This window comes from Ambystoma mexicanum, chromosome 9, assembly GCF_040938575.1.
Source record: "Ambystoma mexicanum isolate Mex_15411 chromosome 9, UKY_AmexF1_1, whole genome shotgun sequence".
Lineage (NCBI taxonomy): Eukaryota > Metazoa > Chordata > Amphibia > Caudata > Ambystomatidae > Ambystoma > Ambystoma mexicanum.
Genome location: NC_090931.1, coordinates 798,076,322 through 798,100,847, shown reverse-complemented (window position 1 = coordinate 798,100,847; position 24,526 = coordinate 798,076,322). Strand labels below are relative to the sequence as shown.

At 46.1% G+C, this 24,526-nt stretch overlaps 1 protein-coding gene across 2 annotated transcripts in view; it reads right to left on the bottom strand.

The window, feature by feature from the left end:
- The window catches only part of IGF2BP2 (insulin like growth factor 2 mRNA binding protein 2), a 1,316,273-nt gene that overhangs the window by 1,024,084 nt on the left and 267,663 nt on the right, over positions 1 to 24,526 (bottom strand). For both annotated transcript variants that reach the window (XM_069615761.1, XM_069615762.1), the window contains exon 3: positions 13,563 to 13,611. In XM_069615761.1, coding sequence (XP_069471862.1) covers positions 13,563 to 13,611 — 49 coding nt within the window. The remainder of the gene's footprint in view (positions 1 to 13,562; positions 13,612 to 24,526) is intronic.

Genomic DNA, 24,526 nt, shown 5'->3' with positions numbered 1-24,526 from the left:
ATTGCATTCTGTGTTTTATATGTGTTTTTGTTGTGTGTTTTTTATGGAAAGTTTGTTGATTCTTTTTCGAAATAAACTGAGAATGATTGTTGTAAAAAAAGTCTAATATTAACTCTCAGGAGTAGTTTCTCTTAAACAAGATCTTCCCTCAAAAACATCTCCCTTCCCGAACACATCAAAGAGTAGGTTAAAGAAGGGGCATGCATTAGAAATGCATCAAACATGAAATTATAGCCACAAGTTACCAAAGAAACTATTGTGAAAGCAATGCATGAAATACAAAAATAAAAGCATGATTGTGTTAAACTATCTAGCTAGGCTTGCCACAAACAGCAGCGATTCTTCTGATCGTTTTTGCCCGCGCTGAAACTGCCAGGTCAAATTCCATACGCTTATTATCACGTGAATCGGCCCCTACACCTTTTTTTTTTTTTTTTTTTACGAAGTTTGCCTTAGCATATGATCACTGTAATAACCCCACCAGATAGAACCGTCCATGGAATCCTGTCGTAGGAGTTCATTTTTTGCTGTATCTTACTCAAATAGGCAGATTCTAAATACGTGCAAATAAATAAGCCCTAATGATCCATATACAATATATATTTGTGTAGAACCCGAATCACGGAAAGTCTGTAGCGGAATATTCACAGACCTACATATGTATATGTCGCATACTGTTGGACAAACTATTTTAAACACTTAAGACTCTTAAAAACAGGGATAAGGAAAGCATACCCATCTTTCTCGGGTGGTCCTTCTGCAGGGCCCATAGCTGCAATCAGCTGCTTGGGATTGACATATGCGGCTGGACTTGACACAGCATGCACCAATTTATGTGCAGTGCCACTTAATCCTAGGGATTCGGGTCTGCCATAATGCAAAACTGCTTCGAATGACCATATGCAAAACATGTGAATAGGGCAAGCACCTCATTCAAACACTAGTTGTAGACTTCCGGCAGCGCTATAGTACTTCTGTCTGGTCATGCACTATAACTATTAACTGTGACCACCATTTCATGTATTGATTATGCTATGAAACGGCAATGAAGGACGACGCTCCTCATCACAACAGAAACCCAGATAGCTCCAGTGTTTCGATGACATACCAATGGCAGTTAGCATTTAGTCTTGCGTAGCTTTGTAGAGTGCCTAACGAGCTTGCGTAGAAATTAATTGTTAACAGGGCACACACTTCAATCCCCATCTCATCACACACTCTGTCCAAGCAAAATCCATGTAGATGGTAAATAACAAGGTTTGATGCAGTAAATAAATTATCCAGGGAACAAGCCTATGCAATGATATATTATTCGTATTGGCATGTCTCCTATTTTCAGCAATTTCAGTACCAAAGGATTCCTGGGGCAGGACATTTATCTTTCATTACTGCTCAGATGGCTTATGAAGGGATATCAAGTGTATAAGAACAGGTGTATAAGAACAGTTGTCTTAGTTACATGTAACACATGTACCATCAGTACTTCTAACCGAAACATAGCTAAATTAATGTTATTCCATTAATGGCATGTGTTCTTCTACAGGACAGCAACAACCAACTTCCCACTCATAGTAGGTGTTTAGACAACCTTCCACCAGTTAAATCCAGAGCCAAACACTCCTTCATCGGTCACCTGCAAGAGTAAAATCTTAAGATCCCAGTGTAGGCAAGCTCCAGCAAAGACCTAAATGCAGCTACCAATCGCATCCAAAAAGGGACATTTCTAGTGCATGACCAGGGGTGAAGAGGGCCAATATTCTCACCACATCGCCAGCACCTGTTGAAGGCAGTGAGATATGGGATACATTACTCACCGTAATCGTATTTCTGATGCTTGTATCTGCTTAGATTCACATGCTGTGCATAGGCCGACATCTAGTGGAAGCTGGAGTATTACAGTTTGTTTTTCTAAACTCGAAAATGGGCGTCGACACAGGGCGTGCCAGTAATACTATCCCTAGTATGACGTCCACTGTACCCAAGATCCCTCACGCGTCTAGGATCCTCAGATTGTATTTTTTCTGACATGAGGTAGCATGAGGAGTAGCGAGAGTACAGATAATCCAAGCAGATAGACAGAAAGGTAAGACTACAAGCAATCATACGCCTTCTCTCAGATGGGAGGAAGGGTGGGTTGCATGTGAATCTAAGCAGATACAAGCATCAGAAATACGATTACGGTGAGTAATGTATCCCTTCTGAGGCTTGTGGAATCTGCTTAGATCACATGCTGTGCATATATTAGCGAGCAGTACCTGAAGAAGGAGGTGGGATGTGAGAAGGGTCATGAGCAAATAAGTGTCTTAGAACCGCTTGTCCCACTTGTGTATCTGCCTTGGAATGGGTGTCAATGCAGTAATGCTGAGTAAAAGTGTGAATAGAGCTCCAAGTAGCTGCTTTGCAAATGGTGTCAAGGGGTACATTTGCAATGAAAGCCAGAGTGGCCCCAATGCCTCTAGTAGAGTGGGCTCTTGGCGTGAAAGGCAGAATTCTTTCAGAGAGTGAGCAACACAGCTGGATACAGTTAATAATCCACTTCGAGATGGCACCTTTAGAGACGCGGCCCCCCTCTCTGCCTGTAGCTACGGAGACAAACAGTTGATCTGTTTTTCTTAGCGGTCTGGTTTTATTTACATAGTAGAGGACTGCCCTACGCACATCTAGGGTGTGTAGTTTCACCTCAGCCGAGCTTTGCGGGTCCTGGAAGAAAGCCGGAAGCTCGATGGACTGGTTTACATGGAATCTTGATATAAATTTAGGTGAGAACCTAGGGTGTGTGCTTAAAACCAGTTTGTCTTTATGGACAGTAAAGAAGGGATCCTGCACTGACAGAGCCTGAATTTCACTGACCCTTCTTATAGAAGTCATAGCTACTAAGAAGGCTGTTTTATAAGTCAGGTGTTTGAGACTGCTTTTATGTATGGGTTCGAAAGGGGGGCCCATGAGCTTGGCTAGCACCACATTAAGGTCCCACTCTGGTGGTGGGTTTGAAATAGGAGGGTGAAGTCTCTTTACTCCTTCCATGAAGGCTTTAACTACTGGTACTTTCCACCACGAAACCTTGCTATGGGAAGTGGTGTAAGCCGACAGGTCTGCCAGGTGTGCTTTCAGTGAGTTAAAAATCAATCCTGCATCTAGCAGATGGAGCATGTATGTAACAATAGTGGAAGGAGTGCAATCAATCGGGTTGATTTGTCTACTCTGGCACCAGATAACAAACCTCTTCCACTTGTCAAAGTAACAGTGCCTTGTGTTTGGTTTCCTAGATTCCTTTAGGATGTCCATACACCTCTGTGGCAAATTGAGATGTCCAAACTCTATGACCTCAGGAGCCATGCTGCCAGGTTCATTGAGTTGGGTTGCTGGTGCACTGTTTGACCTTGGTGCTGGGACAGTAGGTTGTACCAGGCTGGAAGTTTGATGGGCTCGCACACCGCCATCCTGCGTAGGTGTGGGAACCACGGTTGTCTTGCCCACATGGGAGCAACTAGGATGAGCGTCATCGAGACTCTTACTATTCCCTCTCTGGTTAGGGGGTTTCCTGATGAGAGGAGTTGGTGGAAAAGCATAAGCAAACATCCCTGACCAGTTCATCCACAGGGCGTTCCCCTGGGAGTCTGGTTGGGGGAACCTGGATGCAAATCCTGGGCATTGTCTGTTTTCGCTTGTGGCGAATAAGTCTATAGTGGGGAAACCCCACTGAGAGAAGATATCTTCTACGACCTCTCTGTGTAGAACCCATTCGTGTTCCTCTGGGAGGGAGTCTCTGCTCAGAGCATCCGCTAGGGAATTGAGCTCCCCTGGAACATGTTGTGATGACAGGAAGATGTTCCGTCTGAGTACCCATATCCAGATTTTCTGGGCAAGCTTGGACAGATTTGGCGATCGAGTCCCTCCTTGCTTGTTCAGGTAGAACATGGCTGTTGTGCTGTCCGTCTGGATTTGCACTGACAGATTTAGTAGGTGGGGCTCGAACGCCTGAAGCACTCTGAATACTGGCAGAAGCTCTAGCAGGTTGATGTGGTTCTTGGCCACTGAGTGAGACCAGAGACCCTGAGCTGTGTGGTGGAGATGGTGAGCTCCCCACCCCGTCAGACATGCATCTGTAGTGACTACTGCCTGTACTTCGGGATCGTAAAAGGGTTTCCCCTGTGCGGGATTCTCTCTTGTCCACCAGTGAAGGCTTTGTACCAGTGTTGGCGAAACGACCACTAGATCGTCCCACTGACCACTTGCCTGAGACCACTGTTTCGCCAACCATTCCTGCATGGGACGCAGGCGCGCGTGGGGGACCAGGTAAATACATGACGCCATCAGGCCCAGTAGACGCATTGCTTTGTGTACAGTTATTTGTTGACCGGACTGATAATGCGGAATTTGCAGTAGTATATTCCGAATTCTTTCTTCTGAAGGAAAGGTCAACCCCTCTTGAGTATCTAAGATTGCTCCTAGGAATTGTTTGGAGGTGCTTGGCACCAGGCTTGACTTTTTCTCGTTGATTGAGAAGCCTAACTCGTGGAGGAGGTCGATAGTCCTTTGAATGTTTGTCCTGCAAATTCCTGGGGTTTCCCCCGTTATGAGCCAGTCATCCAGATAAGGGTACACTGGGATTGCCTCCCTGCGTAGGTGTGCAGCCGCCACCGCCAGTACCTTGGTGAATACCCTTGGTGCCAAAGCTATCCCGAAGGGCAGTACCTTGAATTGGTAGTGTCGACTGTCTACCTTGAAGCGCAAATACTTTGTGCGCTGGGAACATGGAAATGTGAAAATAAGCATCTTTCATATCCAAGGTTGCCATGTAATCCCCCTTTTTTAGGAGGGGGATTACCTCTTGTAGCGTGGTCATACAAAACTTTTGGGGCTTGACATACTTGCTGGCAGGCCGTAAGTCCAATACTGGGCGCATTGTCAAATCTTTCTTTGGCACAAGGAAGTAAGTTGAATAAATACCCTTGTTTACCTGGTGTCCCGGGACGAGTTCTATCGCGTCCTTTTCTAGCAGAATGGCGATCTCCTCGAGGAGATTCTTCTGATGTTGTAAAGAATGTACTCTGTCGTGGAGGATGGTTCCGGGGACGCTGCAGTAGCTCTATACAATATCCTGTGGATACTGTTGACAGCACCCATCTGTCTGATGTGATCCCTTCCCAAGCCTGGGTGAAGTTGGAAATGCGTCCCCCTACTGGGGTTGCGTGAGAAGGGACCCTGAACTGAGCGTCACTGCTTTGGTGGAGGCGTGTTGCCTCCCTTGCTGGGACTGCCTCTGCCTTTACCACAACCTCTCCTATTACCTCTGCCGTAACCCTGGGTAGACTGTTGGTTGTTGTTCCACTGTGTACCCTGCTCCTGGGAATAGTTAGATCCTCTTTGGGAATTTTGGCCGTGTGGCCGACGAAAATTACTATTCCCTCTCTGGTTAGGGGGTTTATTGGTTAACTGGCCAAGGGACTTGAGTGTTTCATATTCGTCCTTGGCATTCTTCAGTGCGTCTTCCACCACCTTACCAAACAACAGATCGGTTTCCACCGGTTTGTCCAACAATGATGCCTGGGTTTCTGCCTTAAAACCAGACTGCCGTAACCACGCATGTCTTTTGATAACAGTGCCTTCTGCTATCAATCTGCCTGCGTTGTCCGCAGCGTCGAAAGTTACTTTCAAAATGCAACCAGACACGGCTCTACCCTCTGCGGAAATCCGAGCTAACTGGCCCTTTAAATGTTCAGGAGCAGAGGCTATGAGTGCCGCGACCTCTTCCCACTGATGGCAGTTGTAGCTGGCCAACAGGGTGGTGGAGTTTGCAATCCTTGCTTGATAGGCGGACGTTGAGGCTACTTTCCTGCCAAAACCGTATAGTTTTTTGCTCTCCTTGTCGGGAGGAGCTTCGGACGATGATAAGGGTGTTCCTGCCCTCTTACGAGTGTTGGTGACAACTAGGGAGTCTGGCTTCAGATGTCCTCTTATATAGAGAGGGTCAGACTGGGCCACCCTGAAAAGTTTTTCAACCCTGGGATTGACTGCTCTGGTGAGGTTCGGGTTCACCAGGGACGGGTCTATTCTTCGCTGAATGGACTTAAGGATAGGGATGGTCTGGGCAACAGGCCTCCTTTCTCCCACTAACTCTTCAGCGAAGTCCCTCTCCTCCTGGACACCATGGGTGTCAATATGGAAATGTTCTGCTGCGCGTGCGAGAACCTCGTTTAGGAGGGGTTGGTTATCGACCGAGGAGTCGGTAACCGGGGCTTCGTTCTCTACCGGGGAATCTACTCTGTATGTTTCCGGGTCTTCCTCTTCCTCATCATCCTCATAGTAGCCCGTCCCGGTTTGTTCTTCTACCATGCCAAATTCTTGGTCCTCACCAAAGGAAGCCTCTCCTTGATACAGTGAGTATGGTCTTGAGTAAGGTTGTACCTCGAAGGGGTCTGACCTCGTCGGTGTTTCAAACCGGGGCTTTTTACTCGGGGGGATAGGATCATTAGAGCCTGAGGGTGTCTCCCCTTGTGGATCAAAGGAGAGGAAATGTTCTGGATTTTTATCATAAAAACAGAAAACAAAAATCAGCCAAAGAAGACATCCTTGACATGACCCTATCTATGTCTTCACTCGACCATTTTCTGGAAATGGGAATGACTCTCTCAGCAAGTCTATGGGATTTATCTTGAGTAGATTTACTGGTTTTAGACATATCAGCAGACCTGGTTTTGTCTGTCTGTTTAGGGGGAGTGGTGTGTTTCACAGGTGTGGAAGAGAGCAAAGGCTGCTCCTTCTGCTGTTTTCCCCCCTCCCCGTGAGTGGAAAAATGTTTTCCCTGTCCTTTAGTGGCTCCGGAGGTTTTCGACGCCTGGCGTCGAGGATCGGGGGTGGGGTCCCTGTCCTTCGAGCGTGGGGGCCTCGCTGATTTTGACTGCGGGCTCTGACTCCTGGAGCGCGGCCTGGGAGTGGAAGTCATCTTTGTCTTCCGACAATCGAACTTCTGTTAGCCTAGGGAGCGAGGCACTCTTGGCAAGAGTGGATGATTGCCTGGAGTCATGCAGCGATCTTGATCGCGAGCACCCAGAGGACACCGAATCAGACCGTTCTGTTTGTGCCTCTTTCCGAGAACTCGACGTCGTCGAGTCTCGGTTGGACTTTGTGTGTTAAGTGTGTGTAGTGTGTGAAGCGCTTGTGTCGCCGGGGGTCTTCCCCATAGCCGCCCTGCCGGGCGACCTTCCGAGGTCGGGGACCTGCGCTCGGCTGTCTTTCGACGCCGTAATACCCTCGCCGTCCGAAAGTACGGCATCGCTGCTGTCGCTGAAGGTGCCCTCCGCTGCCATGGCCGCCTGCCTGGCGTGGTGGGCCCAACGCTTCGTCGAACGGTCCTTAAGTGTCTTAGGTTTAAACCTAGTACACGCTCTGCAGTTCGCTTCGGGGTGGTCCCTCGGCAAGCAGAGATTGCATGTGGCGTGCCTGTCGACCCAAGGGTATTTGCGATTGCACTTGGGGCAGAATTGAAAAGGGGTACCCTCCATACGCACCTTGAGGCAGCGGGTTGTTAAGTGTAGGAAATGTACAAGGTGTACCTATATACCACGAGTGTAGAGTATGTACAACCCCCACTCTCCCTACTTGCAGGGCCAAGGCCAGAGGCCTTCCGAGGCCCAAATCCGTCATGCAGCAGCCGACGGTCGATTTTTTCTCCAGCCGGCGTCGAGTGTCGAAGTTCGACGTTGGGGTGGGGAAGGAAGTCAATAGATTAATATTTTAAATATTTTAGCAAGAGTATGGCTAAGGCCAGGGGACTCCGCAAAATGCTTCCGACCAGTATGGCGGAAAAAAACAATCTGAGGATCCTAGACGCGTGAGGGATCTTGGGTACAGTGGACGTCACACTAGGGATAGTATTACTGGCACGCCCTGTGTCGTCGCCCATTTTCGAGTTTCGAAAAACAAACTGTAATACTCCACAGCTTCCACTAGATGTCGGCCTATGCACAGCATGTGATCTAAGCAGATTCCACAAGCCTCAGAAATATATATATATATGGTGCAACTTTCTGGGGGTAATGTACTCTACACAACTTGAACCAAAAACTTTTAATCGAGAAGAAATATTAAAGCTGCAGATGTTCTTTGGCAGTTCTTCCCTTGAGTATCACTGATGGCAATCATTCCTTGCTCCTTCTCCCCATAATCATGTTTTCATCAGAAAATGTCACTCTCATTCCTTTGCTTTCTGTACTTACAAGGAGTCAATCCATGGGCAGTACCCATATGACAACTGATGAGAACCTAAGAGTTTATTGGCTAAAGAGACCATGAATTGGAATGCTACACTCCAATATGAGGATAGATTCTGGCTGTCTTCTGTGAGCCTCTAGAGGAAGACATTAGACCGTTAATGGTATACGAGTACAGCTGTCAGATGTTAACAGACTGACAAAGTCACATGGTTCACATCAGCTAAGGAGGCTAGCGGGATTTCTCTGAGTCATTCATCACCAGCAAGGCAGCAGGGAAGAGGTCCAAACTAGTACTCCTGTAAGGCTTTGTCAAACAAAACCCTTGAATGGATCCCTAATTTCCCACAACAGATCCAAAAAGGAAAAACCTCAACAAAGAACACTTCCCCACTCTACCACCACAGACAAGACTCTAGGAGATGTATGGGGAAGCCATTGCCAGGTAATGCAGGTGAGACACCCACACAGCCCTGCTACCTATCAGAGAAACCAAATAGGGTTTCCCAAAATCACTCCACCTCCTACTCTCACCAGGTCACAGTCTAGAAGAGAGGGGTCTGCACTGTCTCTCATAATGCCTCAATTCCAGAGAAAGAACACCTAGGGCGGATCTGGAAATGCTTGATTGGGTTCACAATTGGATAGCACACCAAGAGAGATCAAAATCCCCAGAGACCCCTTTCCCAACTGAAACCAAGGGGGCTGTAAGCAATATGCAAACACACGCACTACTGACAATATGTATGTTGGTTTCCAGGCTACCATTGGAGTAACTCTTCCCTTCCCCCATTATACAATAGAAAACGTTTTTTCTGACTCATGCATACAGGAGGGTTCACAAACATTCAGACTGACCAGCTAAATAGCAGGGAATATGAAACCCGAACCTCAAAGCAGGAGAATCATGCATGCAGCAGGCCGTCTAGAGGGGGCAATGCAGCAGCATAGTGGTAAATAGCACATGGAGGCGATCTAAAATCACAGCTAGCCCTTTTAAATATTTCCTTCTTCTCTTTGGTACATCAAAGCCTTGTGACAACTGAGAATACTCAGACAGAACACCTGATCCGCCCAGCTACAGAAACTGTTCCTTGCAAGACGTACCATGGGCAGGGCAAAGAGACACAACATAACCTCGCCACCAATCATCCAGAGAATGAACAGAGGCACTTTTTCATCAGTGGGTCACAGTCTTGGAAGAGGATCAGGACTACCAAAAGAGTGGAGGCCTTCTAGCCAAAGGAGGAGACCAGCAGGCTGAACAGTCTAGGGTGCTATTGCAGGGGGAGAATTTCTGGTGCTTTCTAGATATCCAGGTGACATCTGTAGACACACTCAGGCTAAGCTGACAGCACAGGAGGGCAACCCAGACTGGGGAGGGGGAAAATGCGTGCTGAAGGTGACAGGACTATTAATGCGATCAGGAGATCAGATGGTACAGGAGGGTAACCCAGACCGAGGGTGAGAATAGAAGCCTGAAAATGTCCACCAGTGATGGGGACAGTAATGCATTCTGCTAGGGAAAGAGTTGCCAAAGGGTAAGTGTCAAGAAATCTAGTGTTAATCATGGCATCAAGGTATCATATACCGCAGCTGGGAATAAAAGCAACAACCTACGTTTTGTTAATATGCACCACAGTCCTTTGATGTGCCCCATTCAGCATCTTTCATGTGCTCCGCATCGGGTCTTCGTTACGGGTAGATTCTGAATGTTGGAGCGCTGGAGGTTGCCCTGGAGACGCTGGCGTCCTCTCCACGTACCACGTCACCTGGTGCACATCGGCAGGATCACTTTTGTCATTTAATCCCCATCCGTCCCTGCTGCAGTGCTTCTGATTTGACCTACGGTAGCTTTGTTCTTGCACTCATTTGGAATCCCTTTGCTCATAACCGAACCTTGCTTTGTCCCCAGATTGCCTACATCTGACCCCTGTTACTTAACAATTACTACGTTGCTGAATTCGGCTTTGAATCAAGATTTCCTTTTTGCCTCACGACTCCAACCTCTGCTTTGTATACTCCTGTTCATGACCCGGACCGCTGTTCTACGGATTGGTTACACCTCACATTTTGTATTGTACTATCGCCCGTCAGTTGCTAACCTCAGTTCTTCCTTCCTGGATTGCTGCATCGCTACCTTGGAACTTTCACACGCGCGGACTAGAGACTTCCTGTGCATTCTTCCTGGAAATTCTAGGCGTCCGCGTGCCGTCGGGTTCAGGTGGCACATTGGGAACTAGAGACTAGTGCCACCTTAGTCCTAGCCTTCCTCGTTCCGGCGGTTTAGGTATTCTCTTGCTCCTTCCTGCTGCACACCTGGGAAGAACCCTTGGACTTCAATCACATTCCCAACCCATCACAGACCCACGGTAAATTGTGTTCAGTATTGTTTCCATTACCATACTTGCTTCTTCGCTTGTAAGTCTTGTTCTGAGCCTAAGCATACCACGTTTATTTCTAGGGCTAACATTTCATTCCCAAGAACAGAAGGCCTTAATTCCGATGGCTAGATCCTTTTGAACTTGCCATTCAGGTTAGTAGTTCTTGTAACTGTTAATCACTGTTTGTGTTTACCACACACACTGACACTAGTCTCATTTTCTCTGCAGCCTGCGGTTGTCGTCTGGCGTTCCATCTTCTCACTAATAGACCCCTCTATGTGCTTCTTTCAGCCCACTCAGAGGGGTACATTACTTAGAAGAATTTGTTGGCTACTCAACGTGCTCAACAATCTGGAGTAGACGGATTCTTACAGTAAGGCATGAAGTAATATTTGTTGAAAGAAAGGGCACTGAAATCCCTTTAGCCTAAAGGGGAAAAGGAAAGAGGTTCATCTATTGACAGTTATTTTAACTCTCTGGTTTAACCTCTCCATGGAATTTACTCTCTTACCAAGACTGTCATAGGAGCAGATATTAGAAAGAAGAAAATGATAGAATTTAGTCAAAGGAGCATGACTGTGGTTGATAACAATAGTGAAGTGATAAATGCCCAAATTTAAAAGCCTGTACTGTATTTTTAGGTTGTAGTTAAGTGAGTGTTTGAAGTACCGGACTGCCAGGTTGAGAGGTTACGGGCATATATGGAGTCCTGTTGTTGCGACTGACGGTCCAGTAGCAGAAGTGCTTGCCGTTAAGGCAGGTAAAGCCGAGTTCGAGATCTTTTAAGACCAGTTGGGTTCTATTAATATGAAACAGCATCATGGGTTGGTTCTGAAAAGTTTCGACACTTTTATTAGTCACAGTACATAATGCTCATCAATAATTACAGATCAGAATTAACTCAGGCTAGTGAAAACCTTTGACGTAGAGACACTGAAATCTCCTAAATGTTTATATTGTAATCCAGCTCTTAAACAAACTCCCAGAAGCGGGGGTGGGGGAGGAACACCAAGGTGGGAGTGAGAAAATACTTTATGAGAACATGCTATGGTAAAAAACCTAATCTCGGCTGCAGAGAAATAAACCCTAATCTGATTGCTGCCACAGCGCACAAGGCACAAAGATCTTCACCAGAGCTCACAGGGAGGAGTCATCCTCGCTGCCTGGCTGGTTGAACCCAGGGCCATGTGTTTTAATGACTTTGTTGCTTTGACGGGGGGGAGGTGGAGGGGTATGGGGGTGATGAAAACATGTAGGTCAAAATCCCAAACATGTTCAATGGAATAGTATTGCCTGCAGAGTGAGGGATGATCAAAGGAATGAAATATAAGGACATTGTCTCAGCTACACAAGCTTCCCAAGTAAACAAGTAAAAGTTCAACAAGTAGCTGTAAATGTAGCTGTGTTCTAGTACTCGCTATTGCAGAATTGGAGTATAATATGTACTACATTAAAGCCAGGCATTCTGCAGTGGACCCATGTATAGCATGAAAAAGCTCCTCATACCATTATCTGGCTACAATAGGTGCACTTGCCACGAGCCAATGGTGACTAAGCATTGGTGTACACTGTTCAATGCGTAGAATAGGAATCAGCTTCAATATTGTTTCAGCAGTTGCAGGTTAGCAGATAGCAGTTTAAGTGTCATGGGTAAGTAGAGAGCACACTGGTACATCCTCAATCTCCCACCCCCAACACGTACACACCACACACGCACACAATTCCGCTCATAGAACAATTATGACATCTCATGTCTAGCATGCACACAGCACATCATCCAACAGAGATACGGAGCAGACCATAACACCTGGCTAGTAGATTGCAACTTGAAGTTTCTACCCACACCATTACTGCCTATTGCCAAATATTTGTCGAATATGAAGGTAATTCCTTCTTTGAAGCATCCTCCTAGGACTTAGGTTTGCTACTCCACAGAGATAATCATTGGACTAACTTTTTTGTTGCATTTCAATTCGCCTTCTGAAGAAAAGGTACTTAAAAACTGATAAGCACAAAGGATCCAATTCCCTACAGACAAAACATTTTGTCCCCGCTTTTCAGCCCAGGTTATGTATGATCCGTGGTTTTTTGTTGCATCCGTAATAGACAGATGTTTATTCTAATCAGTGTGTCACATCAAAGAACGAGTGCTTTTGGCTTTTCCACATTGCCTTAATGGATTGAATGCAATAGGGCACTTTTACTTGGAGGACATGACCGACCTATACTAGGATGACCTTCTTGTAGCCCAGTTTGAGGTTGCATTGGATCAGAGCCTGGCTATTATTTCTGTAGCGAGGATAGATGGGTAGCATTGCTGTGGCCCATTCTGCGCTCATCCTGCATTGGGAATAAAGTCATTTAGAATCTTCATGCCTGCAAAGCCACAATAGTTATTGGTCCAAAATATTGATCAAGTAGCAATCTAGATCTGGAGACATGATAATGTCTTTAGATCTGTCGGTACAGGCCTTTCAGTTGTATCCATATTAACTCAGGTGACAGTTTTTGGACTAACTTATGCTAATAAGTACTTGCTCTTCTTCCCAGTGAACTTAAATCGACTTAAACCGTGTCTCTTAACTATGCTTTTCTGCAAATCATGCTCATACTTTAACAAAAAACGTATTGCAAACAGGTATAGTACAATGAATGCTAGTATAACTGATGCTTTTCAGAGCGGATCGCATCTGATTCTCAATCTCCTTATTGCATTCATCAGAAGAAAGTCGAAGAGTACAGAATTGAGGGAAACACAATTGCATTTTTTTAAATAAAAATATGTAATGGCAGACGTAGGCGAGTAGCCGACTTGCAACTAGCATTCGGCTCCTGGGCCATTGATTTGTTTTGAAATGCATCCATATGTGTAGAGGAACATCAATAATTGAGATTTTTAAACTTTTTTCAAAAGTAATTAAAACCAACATGGACTGCATGGAAAGTAGGGCTGATCAAATCTTACCTCCCACTGTAAATGGGGTGGGATGTTTCGGATCTGAATCTTTCTACTCCTGAAAAGACAAAGAAAATTGGAAAAATGATTAAAACTGATCAAGGTATCAGAACAGATAAAAAATGTCAATTAGGATTCACATGTCAACATTTGATAATATGAGTATGTAAGGTCAGGATGTTTGTGCTGGCCTATCCACTTTCCAAAGAGACCTTTTTAAATTCACACTGATTTTTGAACCAACTATTTTGCTAACTTGAACTGAGATAAAAGTATCTCAGGGAGGTATTCTTTCCCATGTTTTGAGATAGAGAGGCCATACTGGGATAGGCAGAACCTGGGTCCCTGATGGCTGTTCCTGTGCCAACTACTGCATGTGCAAACCAAATTGGCTAAACCAAGAATATTTAAGCACTATATAAATTACAAAAATATAAGATGATTAAGCTGTCTTGGAGATCACAGATTTAAAAAGAGAAATACAAAAACCAAAAATAAATCGCTGAACTCCACCTAGTGTAGTTAGCCGATAGGAAGAATGTGTCATTCCAAAGGACACAGAAAATGCTGAGCATCCCCTTATGACAGTTTTAGAAGATTATAATGCTTGTCATCAAGGAGAATATTGACAAAGTACCCAAGTATAAACGTAACAGCTTGAAAGTAATGATTGGGTAGTATTTCACTGTGTCAAAAAGTATAATAATAAAGGCAACTCTAAACTCGCTTGATCGGTCGGGTTTTTGAAATCGATGCTCGAAGATGTAAGCAGCATACTAGTAAACCGAAATTAATTTCGTAGGACTAGAGGCATGGTAAAACCTTAGACTTGGCTGAGCTGGAAAAGCATATCAAACTAGTATGAGCAAAGTTAACAGTTGTAACGTTTGTTTTGGCATGCGATCATCGCTTTCCAGGTACTTTCAGAATTGTACTACCAGCTTGGAAAGCACAGAGCTAGCTCAGAGAGATCCCAGGGGATATGTTTTGGCTGAGGAGGGGCAGTTAGTGGGTGGGAAGCACCATAGGCAAAAGCATGCAATGGGTGTGTAAAATAAAGTTACTCACCACAGTGACTACCTTACTTTTAAGTCCATAGTCCCATTTCTTCCATTCTTTTGGGACATTTCGTCCATCGAACAGGACCAGAGCACTTTTGAACCATCAAAAATAATGTTTTGTCCTTCTTTTAAGTATACACAGGACCACTGCATGTGACCGTAGACCTGCCTTCCTGAGCTCCGCCCCACGCTTCAACCCTCAGTCTTTTTCTAACTCCAAAGTCGAAGGACCATTAGCAAAATAGAGGATATTTATTAGAGGAGATGGTGGGCGTATGGAGGAAAGGGGACTATGGACTACAAGTAAGGTAGTCACTACAGTGAGTATCTTCGTTATACTCCTTCTCCCGGTCTCCTTTCCTCCAGACTTTTGGGATATACCCAAGCACTGACCAAAGAAATGGAGGATGGGAATTTCCCTTACTGGAACCGGTTCTTAGCAACTGACTTGCCGAACTGGACATAAGCCCGGGAGCTCAGGTCAATACAATAGTGTCTGCAAAAAGCCGAGGGAGAAGCCCACGCAGCAGCCTTGGCTATGGACTCTACTCACAAGGGACATATTTCTGGAAGGCAACAGTGGCTGCTTTGCCACGGGCTAAATGTGCATGAACGCCCTTTGGGGGCTGAAGGCCTTGAATTGTGTAAACCTCCAAGATGCATGAAGCGATCCAGAGTGAGAAAGATGCTTTTGAAGCCGGTTTCCCTTTTAGGTCCCCTAAAGTAACAAAGAGTTGTGCAGAACTTCTAAGTTCACTTGTTCTGTCAAGGTAAAACTTCAGAGCTCGCCTGACATCTAGGTTATGTATGACCTATTCTGCATCCGAGAACAGGTTCGGAAAGAAAACCGGTAGAGATATGAACTGATTAATGTAGAACTCGGAGACAATTCTTGGGAGGAAAGAAGGATGAGTGCAAATCACAACCTTATCCCTGTGTGAAAGGTCAAGAACGGGTGTTCGACAGAGCTCTTGAAACTCGCTTATTCTTCTCGCAGATGTTACTGCAATCAAGAAGGCCACTTTCCAGGAGAGAAACTTGAGCTCCGGTGACGGCCATTGGTTCAAGTGGCTTGTGACACAAAGCGGTAAGGACCACGTTTCGATCCATTTTGGGTGAAAGGGCTGACCGGCAGAAAGCCTGCAAAATGCTTCTTGATTGCTGGCTGACAGAAATGTACTGCACGATAAGATGTGGACGCCAGAGGCTGCAAGGTCCGATATAAAAAAGACAAGACACAGTCAACAGAAAGCCATTTACTTTTGTACTGCACGCTTGTAGAAGGCTTGTGTGCCTCCTGCATTATGACCGCATGGGATGAACCGCCATTTTGTCACCGCCTGAAGTGATCTGCGTCAAAGGTTTTAGTGACGCCATTGTCATAAGAGGGATCATAGACTTTTGTAATCAATTTTAGCCCTCTGACAGGGAACCTTGGCAGAGCCGGTACTAGCAGACGTGGGACACGTTTTTCAGCCCCTTTTGTTTCTGCAGAAGAAATAGGCCTTAGTGAGGGAACCTCGGCGGGACCCGTGCTTGAAGACTTAGGGCCCTTGCCCTCATTCTTTGCCTCCTCAGTAGAACCAGTACAACCACAAGATTGTTTGTGGGAAAGCTTAGGGTCACATCCGGAAGCGCCAGAGGCCCTGAATGGGGCCCTACGATCCTGCTGATTTTGACTATAGCCCCTGTTTGGGGATGCTGAGGATTAGCCCCAGTACTTCTAGTCACTTTACAGGAAAACTTGAGACTAGGCTCAGTACATTTAGACTCAGACTGGGAAACCTTGTGAATAACCCTGGTTGAAGTAGCCCCAGACAGTTGGACTGCCCAATTCCAAACCTGGACAGCTAGACCCACCAGAGGAGGCGCCCTGGTGCCCCTCTGTTTCTTGACGTAGAACAAAGCTACAGAATTGTCAGTGCAATTTCGCACCACTCTGTTGATGGAAGGATGGAAAGTTTGCCAGCAAATCTGCCAGGAGTTCTAGATAGTTGATATGAGACATTCTGTCCTGGGGCGCCCACAGATCGTACACCTTGAGAGGACCCAACGTCGCTCCCCACCATAGGGGGGAGGAGTCTGTTGTAACCGTAATCTATGGGAAGGGCTCCTGGAAGGAGGTTCCTACTGAAAGGTTGCTGGAGGTTGACCACCATTGAAGATCCGTCGTCATGAAGGATGGTATCAAAATCACTTTGGAGTCTGGGTCCAAAGCTTGGGACCAGCAGCTCCGCAGCGCGAGCTGTGTGCACCTCATCTTCAGTCTATCAAGAGGTAGGGCTAGAACACATGAACCCATCAGGCCCAGGAGTCTCTGAAACCACCATGCTGGCCTGCTGGAGGAGTTCAGGAAAAGAAAGCATGTCGTTGATAAATCTGCAATTCTGTCCTCCATTCGGAAAACTTTGGCATTGACCCCAAAGGTAGGACCCTCTGTACCAGCAGTTAAGAACGTTGGTGTAGATGAGCTTGTCAAATTTGTCGCTTAGGACCGCATGGGTTGAACCCATTTTGCCACTGCCTGAAGTGATCTGTGTCACAGGTTTTAGTGAGGCCATTGCCTCTACAGTGATTGTAGGGGCTTTTGGATATGTTTAGTCCTCTGACAGGGAACCTCGGCAGAGCCGGTACTAGCAGACCTGGAGTGCTTTTCAGACATTTTGGTTTCTGCTGAAGAATTAGCCCTCAGTGAGGGAACCTTGGCAGGGCTGTGCTTAATGACTTAGGGCATTTACCATCTTTCTTTGTCCCCCGAGCAGGACTGGTATGACCACATGTTTGTGGTAAAGCTTAGGGTCACGCCTGGTAGCCAGAGCTCCTAAACAGAGATCCTCGATCCTGCTGGTCTTTGAAAAAGCCCCTGATTGGGGATCCTCAGGGTTTTACCCCGGTACTTTTAGTCACTTGATAGGAAACTTCGAGACTAGGCTTGATACATTTAGTCCCAGACTGAGAAACCTCAGGAATCAACCCAGTTGAAGCAGCCCCAGGAGCGCTGGGCTTAGTCTTAGCCCCCAGATGGGGAACCTCAGAGGAAAATCCGGTCCTTGTGGTCCCATTGGATCTTCTATGATGGTCTGCCATGCCTCCAGATGAGAAGATATACGTCCTCCCACAGGAGTCTCGTGTGACTGATGGAAAATATGATTTGAATGATTTATCTGGGGCGAGACCTCCTGTTGCAGAGGAGAAGAGGAGGCTGATGACCGAGAGAGAAAAACCGGCCACTTTGCCTTTGCTGCTTGCGTCGAGTTGCAACAGAGGAACCTTCTGCCCGGGCATGCTCGATGCTCCTGGAGCTCTCTAAAACCTGAGAAGGACCTTGTCTGGATCCCAGACCTCTGGATATAGGCCGCTTTAGCTGGGGTTTTGCAAGGACTGACAAAGATTTAGCAGTTTGTGTGCTTGCCTTTGTTTTATTGAGTGTCTCATCGATGGAGGAGTGGAACAGCTCTTTACCTTCGAAGGGAAGGTCGAGCACTTTGTCCTGAATCTCTTTTGAGAATTTGTTGCGTGAAGCCATGCTTGGCGGGAAATATCTACCCCAACTATAAGGCCCCAAGCAGAAGTATCTTCATGAGGGCTGCGGCCTCCAGCAGGTTCTGAGCCAGAACTCTGGCATCAGATAGCCATCTTTAAAATCTTCCAGCCGGTCCTGTGAGATACATTCCTGAAATTCGGAAAGCTCCTTCCACAGCTTGAGATTTGCCACTGCAAGGATGACTTCAGTGTTTGTCTCCTGCAGCTGAAGACCAGAATTGAAAAATACTTTTTTCCTGATGGCGTCAACAATTTTGGCCTCCTTGGACAGGACCTTAGAGGCAATCGTGGAGGATGTTGAGGACGGCTAAGACTGGAGCGTAGCTGCTGCCACCATCGTTCATTAGGGAAGTGGACATGCATTCAAGAATATGTCTTCTGACGAGTGTAGCTTGTGGCGAGTGTCCATTTTCCCATTGACATGCTGCCCGGAGTGGTTTTTTTCAGACCTTGAAGGTTTCAGCAAGCACATCCTTTTGAAGGAAAAGGCCTGTGCGCTCCTGTGCTGCGAGCTTTAAGACTCCTGAAAGTACACCTGCTTGTGGAGCCAGAGGCTCGGGTATTGAAATATCCAGCAACGCCATCATATCCACGACCCAGTCATGAAAGGCTTGGACAGAGCGGGGCGGGTATTCAATATCCTGGTCTGCTTGGTCCTCGCAAGTTGTGGCGGGAACAGAAAACTGACCCGCAGCATGTGGCACCTCACGACACCGTGGGCCTGCTTGTCTAAGCAGCTGGTGTCTTAAGCACTGGGGAAAGTGGAGGCAGTGGTGGTAGTGGAGGAGGGGGCACCACGGAAGAGGAGGGGGCGACACCACCGAAACCTGCTTAGGGGTAGTAGGAGCAGGCTACGGCTTGAGAGGCTTAGGATAAATTTATTTAAATAGATCATTAAAGTATGCCTTCATCGGGTCAGAATGCATAATGGCCTGGAACTTGCTGAAGAACGCATCCTCAGGGGAAGGTCTAGGCAGAGGAGTGGGTAGAGGTCGCTCTAGAGGAGCATACCCCCAGGATTGTAAAGAGTATGGTGCCAGGATGGCCCTCCACCAACTAGATCCACATAAACTAAGGGAGCGGACGCAGAAGGAAGCAAGACTGTTCGGCAGCGGAAACCGAGCAAGCCAATCCATTGGAGGGCAGAGACAGGATTCCTATTGTCCACATTCTGTGGAAAATGCTGCTCTGCCCCAAAAATAGGCCTCTCTGCACCAGCCGTTGAAAACATTGGTGTTAAAGAGCTAGTCAAAATGGCCGCCTCACACTGCGTGGGTTGAACCGCCATTTTGTCACTGCCTGAGGTGATCTGCGTCACAGGTTTCAGTGAGGCCATTGTCACCACAGGGGTATCAGGGGCTTTATCCATTTGTGACAGGGAACCTCGGCAGAGCCGGTACTAGAAGATCTAGAGCGCTTTTGAGCCCGTTTGGATCCTGTGGAAGAATTAGCCCTCAGTGAGGGAACCTCGGCCAGGCCGGTACTTGAAGAATTAGGGGCTTTGCCCTCCTTCTTTGCCCCCTCACCAGGTGTGACCAGAAGATTGTTGTGGGAAGGCTTAGGGTCACACCTCATAGCAAGAGCTCTTGGAGAAGGCCCCTCAATTGTGCCAGTTTTAATTATAGCCCCTAATCGGGGATCCTCAGGAATAACCATGGTACCTTTAGTCACTGTACAGGAAACCTCGCGACAAGGCTCTGTACCTTTAGTTCCAGACTTAGAAACCTCAGGAATAACTCGAGTCAAAACAGCCCCAGAATTGTCGGGCTTAGCCTTAGCCCTCAGATGGGGAACCTCAGATAAATATCCGGCTCGACAGCCGCTTGACAGGGTGCCTTGGAGCAAACTCTGGAATCCAGGTTAGATCCCTTTCAGGACACCTCAGGGAGAATCCTGGCACCAGAGCCACTCTCCCAGAACCAGAAGACCCCGGGAAGGAGTCCCATGGCCTTCCTAAAAAGCAATGAACTTACCGGACAATTCCTTTTTTCGTAGATGAACTGCTGCAAATGTGGAGGAGGAATCATTGGAACACCTCCTCCCACCTGACAAGCCTACGCTTGAGTGCCCCGTCGGAGAGGGAGTCGCAGTAGAAGCAAGAGTCCCATTGATGTTCCTAGCTCAAGCACTCCAGACAGAGAGAATGGGGATCTGCCCTCACAAAACGACATTCACACGAAGAACAGAATACAAATCCCAGACGCTCTGGTACAGATGAAGGAAGCAGACCGTGGAACTGGAGCAGGAAGATGAAGACAAGGGAACAAAAAAAAAAATATCTCTACTGTGCAAGGGCATCTGACCCCGACTGTGCGGAGAAAAGGTCTGAGGGGTGATGCGCAGGGCGGAGCTCAGGAAGGCGGAGCTATGGTCCAATGCAGTGGCTCTGCTTAAAAATAAAAGGATACAAAATTATTTTTGATGCTTCAAAAGTGCTCCGGTCCCATCCCGATGGATGTAATGTCCCAAAAGTATGGAGGAAAGGGGACGGGACGTAGGAGTACATTGAACACCACAATCAGGCACTTCTCTTACCAGTGCTCTCCTATAGTCACTTCCCAAGACAATAGTTTCGGTTTATGGGCACCCCTAAAAGTGCCTTCTATAAGCCAAAACTAGTAAAAAAAAAAAAACACACCTGGACACACTACATAAAGGATGCAGGAAAAAAAGGCTTGACACTCGACCGGACTAAAGCAGATATCTCACTCTAGATGTTTCCAAGAGGACCCTTTCATACACGATGAATCTGCAATACCATGCAAATCAAAAAGAATACCAAGTAGAGCATAGTTATTAGCTGCAGAGTCTTGCAGAGAGACCCACAGATCTAGGTAGAAAAAGGTCAGCGACACTGATGCAGTACATGGGAGGTAGTCAAGAGAAATTAAAATAAATCAGGAGAAAAAGAAAATGGTTTCAAGAACGTGTTGCATGGACCCTGGGAATGCAAAAGAAATACAGCTCAAAGTTTTGCTAGGCATATAAATAAGCAAGAGGCAGAGGAAACGTTATGTTGTCGTAGGTTAAAAAAATGGTTGCGCAAGATAATGCACCCGTCCCCCCCCCCCCCCCCCCCGTGAAGGTTGTCTTACATGATGAGTGGAATACATTTGGCAAATTCCTAATTCCATAGTTCTTATTTTAGGCAGCAACAGTTTGCCTGGGGTTGTCATTGCTTGATCACATGAAACAGCAGCGGTGCCCATCTAGCTATGAACAGATGGCAACAAAGCTTTAAGGGATGATTCATTTAATTCAGTGCTTTTGGTGGGGACATTTTGTGTCAGCACAGGTTAAAAAACTTCCAATCACTTCAAACGCTAATGTATGAAAAGGAAAGGGAAAATGGGAGAGATGGAAAGATGGTTGCTAAAGTAAAAAGCAAAATGAGAACAAGTGGAGGTAACATGAAGGAGGGAAGGATGACATCACAGCACCACAGCTTACAGTGGGCTATAGAGACGATCACCCATCGGATGGTGAGTGAAAGAAAGTGGCCTTCAGTGTCGACAGTAATACGACTATTGTTGAAGTGCACACGTGATCTCAGCAGACACCCTCATGTTGTCTGACAATTAAAGTCTTTTTTTAGCTTTGAAATGCGATTGCAAATATATTCACTACCCTGCTTGAGGTTGCAGCATCGATTTCTGATGTGCTATACTAGCAAACAACCTCTTTGGCTGATCAGTCTGTGGTTTTCCTACAATTATTGATTGGCAATGAGTAAGCAATATTCACCTTATGCATCATTAGCAATAAAGACCACCCTAATGGATTAGCACCACTAGTCTCAGGTCTGGGCTAGCCATAATTACAAATCCGACTGATAGTGTAGAAATATACATTAAATGAACACCAGTTTTCTCTTTTCTCTGATAGAATGTCACACTGCAGTTTTGCCGAGGTCCACAAACAGCATTCCAAACAACCTCTGTGTGTGTTAAGGTGCAGGCACTGCTCTCAAGCTAGGAACTGCGCTCAATTTAGCATGCACAAATACCAGCAAGTGCTGGCCCTTCCCCGTAAGATCAGGCGAAAGATCGAAAAGAACACATGTTGAGCCTCCCATCTGCATGCCAATTTGTATTTCACTATAATTACTCACTGAACTTTCTGTTCACCCTGTCATTGAGTTACCTTTCAAGGACCCTCTGTTATTTACGTGTCATGTTAACACAGATGAAAAAACATATTAAAGGAGCTAAAGATTGCATGTAAGGCAGAGAGCACTAGTGAAACATATGTTGTCGCCTTTATCTGATGGAATGCTTTGGTTTGATGCAAATAAATCTATATATGCGACTTTCTTATTCTATGAAATTGTCTCATTCTTGGTTTATATTCTAGGCGGAAGAACCGAAGGGGCTCATAGCTTTACTCTAATGTGCACCTTTTTACAATAGGATGACGTATTGTTCCAGTAGTCAACCCTCCCCCCCCCACCTTCTGTCCCACAGACAAAATCCAGTTGCACATGCTTCCCTCCACTCTCCGTCGGCAGACATAAATACTCAAATCTACACCCCATCCAACTGACACCTTTCTGCCCACTCCCCCCCAGACCATTTGCCACCCGCCACTAATTCCAGCTTCTGTCTTGATCAACCCCATGCAAGCACATCCCCACTCTCTATGAACAAGCCTACAAGTACATCTGCACTCACTATCCACACAAACACCATGCAGACATTACCACACCGCACCACAAGCAGATCGTCAATTTCCATCAACCAAACACCGCAAAGGTAATTCAGCATTCTCTAGCCACAGCCAACAGGCATTTCCTCACCTCACCATACACATGCATCCAACATACGCCAGCATACAAAAGGCACATCAATGCCCACCATTCAATCGCCCATGAATATTTACAGGGTACTCCCGGAGCATTGTTGAATGTCACTTACATGATTCCTAGAATGATGGTGAAATATTTACTCCAAGCTTTACTTTCCCATATGAACAATGTAATGTTGGCCAAATATCCTGTACCCAGGCCTCGTAAATCTGTACTTGCCACTAGTCACTGGCCAGTGATAATTAACTGTAGCTGAGTAAAGCAAGGTGTGCTGTATGCATGTGGAGAATTGAGAGGGCAAGTGGCTTTTTATGCCTGGCTAATAGCTTGCAACTTGACAGGTTTACCTCTGAATGCAGGAAACATTAGCAATAACACCAGTATGAAGTGCTACATAAAATCAAAATGCTTGGCAAGGAGTGGACAATGCGGCTATGCAGTGTAGTATCAAGTTGCAGATTTGTAACTTCTTGACCAAACCGATTTGATTTTAGGAAAAGCACCATGACTGTGCTCTAGATCTCTAACCTACTAATTGGTTTCTTTTTCCTAAGTATGTCCTCAGAAATTCATCCCTGTTTTAAAGTACGTAAACAGAGAGAACATCCCTTTCGCATTTATGACGGGATGCTGGGGCAAAAAAGTGAATCATTAAAAATGGTGGTATGCTGCCTATCATTTTATTATTTTATTAAATGCATTTAAAGTGTGATTTTCCTCACACCACAGCCTGTCCATATACTGGTTATCCCAAGGGTTGACAACCATGGAAGGTTTCCCACAACACATCATGTTCCCTGGTTGGAGCATATTCTGCACATCATGTGCAAAGGATATTGTTATGGTATAATATACTGTGGAATGCGACAGTGCACACTGAAAGGGGTTCGGGCTGGGGATGCAGGCCGGTGGCAAGGCACTGCAGGGGCAGTGCCCTCATCCACTGTGGCAGTGCTATTTGTGCTATCTGGGAGTTGAGTTCCCTTTGGCAAAGCAATTACTGTTGGCTAGGTCAACACTTGTCCATTTGACAAGTCTAACATATTATCCTACCAAGAGGTCACAGATTACACTGCTTTATCTTTAGATTTGTATGCTAATTGCACAACCCAAGCTTAAATGAAAAATACAAAATACCTCAGGATTAACAATTTAGCAACCATATCTTTCTGAATCCCAACTACGCCATAGAACAACCCCCTTGATATGGTGGTATGGATTTCGAAATGTTGTGCTTAGAACAATCACATATTAAGGAAGAAAATAGAACATTTTAGAGTAGTAGCTCTTTATTAAAATATGCCAACATAGCCATAATAAAGATAACGCCTACCAACTTGTGAAGGATGCAATCGATAGACCCCAAAATGTGAGGCCCCCTTGAAAGAAGAGAGCACAGCCTTCCATGAGAGCTCTGTTGAGCTGTATTCTCTGTCCCCTCGACTCCTCGTGGTGTGGCCATTAAGATGGAGGGCAGGCAACATGTGTGCTAAACTAAGGGACAGACAACCGCTGCGACACACTGGTCACTTTAATTGCCAGGACAAGCCCTGGGGGAGCACAAA